This window comes from Nanorana parkeri, unplaced genomic scaffold (genome assembly GCF_000935625.1).
Source record: "Nanorana parkeri isolate BGI_ZX_2015 unplaced genomic scaffold, ASM93562v1 scaffold3, whole genome shotgun sequence".
Taxonomy (NCBI): domain Eukaryota; kingdom Metazoa; phylum Chordata; class Amphibia; order Anura; family Dicroglossidae; genus Nanorana; species Nanorana parkeri.
In genome coordinates, this window is record NW_017306271.1 from 4,817,512 (window position 1) to 4,822,025 (window position 4,514).

At 34.7% G+C, this 4,514-nt stretch overlaps 1 protein-coding gene across 1 annotated transcript; it reads left to right on the forward strand.

Moving 5' to 3' along the window:
• The first annotated feature begins 735 nt into the window (after positions 1-735).
• LOC108796304 (parvalbumin beta-like) lies at positions 736-4,107 on the forward strand. Its single transcript, XM_018567799.1, has 5 exons — positions 736-803; positions 1,277-1,344; positions 1,816-1,948; positions 2,724-2,833; positions 3,770-4,107. Exons 2-5 carry the CDS (start codon positions 1,284-1,286, stop codon positions 3,793-3,795), a joined length of 330 nt encoding a protein of 109 aa, XP_018423301.1. The 5' UTR covers positions 736-803; positions 1,277-1,283; the 3' UTR covers positions 3,796-4,107.
• The last annotated feature ends 407 nt before the right edge of the window (positions 4,108-4,514 follow it).

The following is a 4,514-nucleotide window of genomic DNA, read 5'->3' on the forward strand; positions in this document are numbered from 1 at the left end:
GTGAGAATGACATCAGCTCTTGTCCAGCAGCTTTCGGGGATATTTACGTTAGTTATCCCAGGAGGCATTGGCTTCAACCCAGCAGCTGGAGGGGAAGGACCTGGCGGCGCATCATCAGTGGGCCAGCTGCAAGCACCTGGATAGACAGCCAACTCCCAATCAATGACATCAGAGAGGAAGATAATGGTGCAGGAATGTTGGATTCGTTGGGCAGGTGAGTATGTCAATTGACCGTAACACAGGGAGCAATGGAGCAAGTGCACTACCTACATAGCAATCAATCAGGAATCTCCCTTCTTTTTTCTGAAAGAGCTAACCTAATACATCTGAAATCTGATTGGCTGCTCTGTGTAACTGCACATCACTCCTCTTTACACTCTCTTAATAAATAAGCCTTGATGCTATACTCAAGTCGATAAACCTCTTAAAACACCATCACCCCTTAATTGGTTTGGGAATGTTTTCTCAAAAGGATTTTTGCTTCTTGATGGTAAATGGTGATGTTCCTATTTCCTGCATGCAGAAATCTTACACTCACAAGGTGCTTTTTTTAATATATCTAGTCACTTATCTTGTTGCGTTTGCAAATATCATATGTATTCTCTAGAGATAAAAATAGTGCTAGATGATTAGTTAGGCAAGTTCACTTGACACCATTCCCTATCCGTGACGCTGGGACCTAAGATCTGTATATGGTATGCAACTTAAAGTATATATAAATGGGGCTAGCCCTGAGGGGGACACTCAGCAAGCACTCCACTGCCAAGGAGGTCTCCTCTCTGCCCAGCCTAAACCACCACAAGGTAAGCTGCTAAGACGCAGACCCATGGGACACAGCAGACCAAGGGATTGCAGCAGCACAAGAGGAGGAAGATTTCGACAGAAGTCAATGAATGTCAGAATAAGGGGACTATTATACAGAAGCATAACCACTGCAAGATTAAGTGGAAGAAGATAAAGCTTGCTTCCTCATCCAGACCATCATTCACATAGTCATTCAGTCATGTATTTTTTTTAAATGCAAGATAAAAAATATTTATAAACAAAACACAAAAATATTTATAAATATACATTCTTACTTCACTTCTAAGAAAAATAGCATTACATTTTATTTATAAATGAGGAGTGAAGTTTAGAAAAAATTGAATTTCTGAGTTTTCATAGACAAAATACAATGGACATTCATCCTAATACCAGACAATATTTGTTGGGGAACATTTAAGCATTCTTTTTAATTAATAGATAGTTTAATGCAATCCTTTCTTTTTATTTACAGAACAAAAATGTCTATCACTGACATTGTCTCCCAGAAAGACATTGAAGCTGCACTTGAGAGTGTGAAGGGTAAGCTAATAATTACTACTTAATCCAGAAAACCCATACACATTTAATAATACAGAGCTGTACTAGTATGTAAAGCTGTGTAGGCTGGTATTATTATTATAATTATTATGCAAATCTTTTAAATAATAGCTTATTGATCAGCAAAGCATACAATAAATGTGATATTATTAGATGCTCAACACTTCTATTCATACCAACATTTACCTATATTACCTAACAACAATTAACATTTTAGAATGGCATGATACTTTGTAAGCTAAATAAATCCTGATACAGATTTTATTTTTAAATGCTGCAAATTGCTTATTTTGGGTTCGGCAAAAAATTAATATGACAACAATAAATATCTATAGAATAAAAACCTATAGAAAATAGGCCCAATTTTGGTAATGGTCAAATTTTTCAGTTTGGTGAATTGTATTTTACCTTTAGACATAGAAAACATTATATGCTTTCTTGATTTCTTTTCAGCTGAAGGTTCTTTCAATTACAAAACCTTTTTCCAGAAGGTTGGCCTGACCGGCAAGAGCACAGGCGATGCTAAGAAGCTTTTCGAAATTCTTGACAGAGACAATAGTGGATACATTGAGGAAGACGAACTTAGGTAATAATACTTCAACATGTTTTTTTAAACTGAGATACAGTGAGGTTGATTTACTTTGCAAGGTAATTTTCCATTGGCTTAATGAATGTGGTGAAAGCTCCCTTTGGAAAGAAAACCCAATCACGTGCAAGAAAAATTAAATTAAAAAACAGTATTTTTGCTTTTCCTTGCTTCATGATTGGATGATGGAAGTCAGCAGAGCTTCACCTCCCTCACTAAACTAAGAGAACATTCCCTTCCAAAGTGAACATTCTCTTGCAAAGAAAACAGTCTATTTGCCAAATCGATCCCAGAGGGTCATCGAGGCATGAATTATGTTAGTAGAAACAAAACAACATAACTTACAAAAAAATCTGAACGATCCAAACCACATAGACTTAAAGACCAGGCTGGCTTAAAATATTTGTTTTAGGTTGGCACTAGTGGCCTAAATAACCCACTGGATAAATTCACTTTTATGGACCTGCTGTCTTTTCTGCAATGTATAAATAAGTGGGCAATCCAACATGGAGCTTTAGGCCTTTTGAACTTTTGTCCCTTGTCTGTAGACCTGGCAAGTTGTGAGAAAATAAAGTTAGTGAGTGAATCAACCTGTCTATGCCTATCAAAATAGAAACATTGGTTTTGAGTGGACTGATCCTTTAGAGAATATCGATACTTAGATATTTTAAGTCCAATAGTATTGTAATAGTGAATGCAGAAACATACAGATTTTTGGTCTTCGATCGTGAAACATAGCATTACTGGGTTTTTTGTTTTCTCTGTTCTATGCCAGCCTTTTCCTGAAGAACTTCAAGCCTAGCGCCAGAGCTCTGACTGCTGCTGAGACCACAGCTTTCCTGAAGGCTGGTGACTCTGATGGAGATGGCAAGATTGGAGTAGAAGGTAATCTTTATACCTTGTAATCAAGACTCAAAATAAATTGGACTGCTGTGGTATTGTGATGGTAATACCAAGCTGCCAATGCTATTTGAGGACACTCCCAAAACAGACTCTAGTTACATAAGCAACAGTATTTAATGCAAGTTGATGTCACTGGCTCCACGACATACAGATATATAATATATACTGATATGAATAAACTAAAAAAGATTTAACCTATAAAGTGCACTTAATATTTGTTGATGGGACCAATGGAGCTGATGAAACTGGTGCATAAGTAATGCTATTACACATCTGGGGTGGTCCTGAAAGGGGAGGGACTTTTGAAATCATGCAGTTTTACCAAATATGGACAAACTGGGTGTAGAGTTTGAGTGAACTCTGCTTGGGATTAATATATTGTTTTTGTTTTAAATGAGGGGTGTGCTATTAATCTCAGTTGGTAAGTAAATCTTTAATGCCAACAGAACTATAAATACTTAAACCATAAACTGTTAATAAAGATACATGTTATTCCTTAAGTATAAAATCTAGAAATAGCACTATTACAAAGGTGTTGTTTTTTGTAACCTGTACTAGAATTTAGTTTTGCCTTAAGTTTTTTTTTATATATTAAAAAACATATATAACTTTAAAATAGTTTATTATAGAACATAAGAGTTTGGTTTGATTAACTGTGCCGTTCTTAACGCAATGTTTCCAGGTTTCTATGTAGTTTCCCTTTAACTTGAACAGGTGCTTAATGAAAATATAAGATTCCTAGGTTTGCAGTCATCTACCTCTGCAAGTGTGTAAAGAAAAAAAATATTTTACTAGGTTCAAGAAGTGTAATATTTAAGTAGCTTAAAATGAACATCTACTACGTATGACTTAGTTGCAAAGAAAGGGCAAATATTTTAGGGGTGAATTGTAATCTTTTAAATTTGTTTTACATTCCAGAATTCCAGGCTCTGGTAAAGGCATAAACAGCCCAAGACCAAAAGACTTCCCGGACTGAACCCTCATTTTTCACTCAACGGACATCTCATTCATGGCTGGCACTTATTTGTGCATTTTTCTACTGTCTCACGGCATTGGTACAATGCCTGTATGTTAACTCTTTTTTGGGACTACTGAAATATCTAATAATGTACAGGTATTCTGCTCACTCGATGTTACGTCTTAAGTGTTTATGGATGGCACATAGTGATCTTGACCAATCACAATGTGGAAGCTGTGGCTGGAAGATGGAAAAACAAAAATACAAACTATTTAAATAAAAAAAAACTGTTTGACAATTCTTTTACTTTTTTATTTCTAAAAAATCATGAAAACAATTACACAGAAAATTTTCAGAATCTTAAGTATAGTTGAAAAAATAAAATAAAAATGGCTGTAGCAAGCAGATGATATGCATACTCAAGGTGATTATATTTATTCCATTGATTTTCATTACTAAGCAAATAAAAAAAACTCAACTGCTTAATTCACAAAACATACCATTATTTATTTTGAAACATATTAACATATTTAAAAAGTATTTTTTTAACTGTTTTCATTCCCAAGGTTTACAATTACTACTTCTTTTGCCACTACTACTATTTTACAACTTTTATTTACAAAAAAACATATTTTGTGTCTTTTATATTTCTATTTTGTAATTTTGCAGTTTCTATTAAAAATTAGCAAACTGGCTCACCCTAAT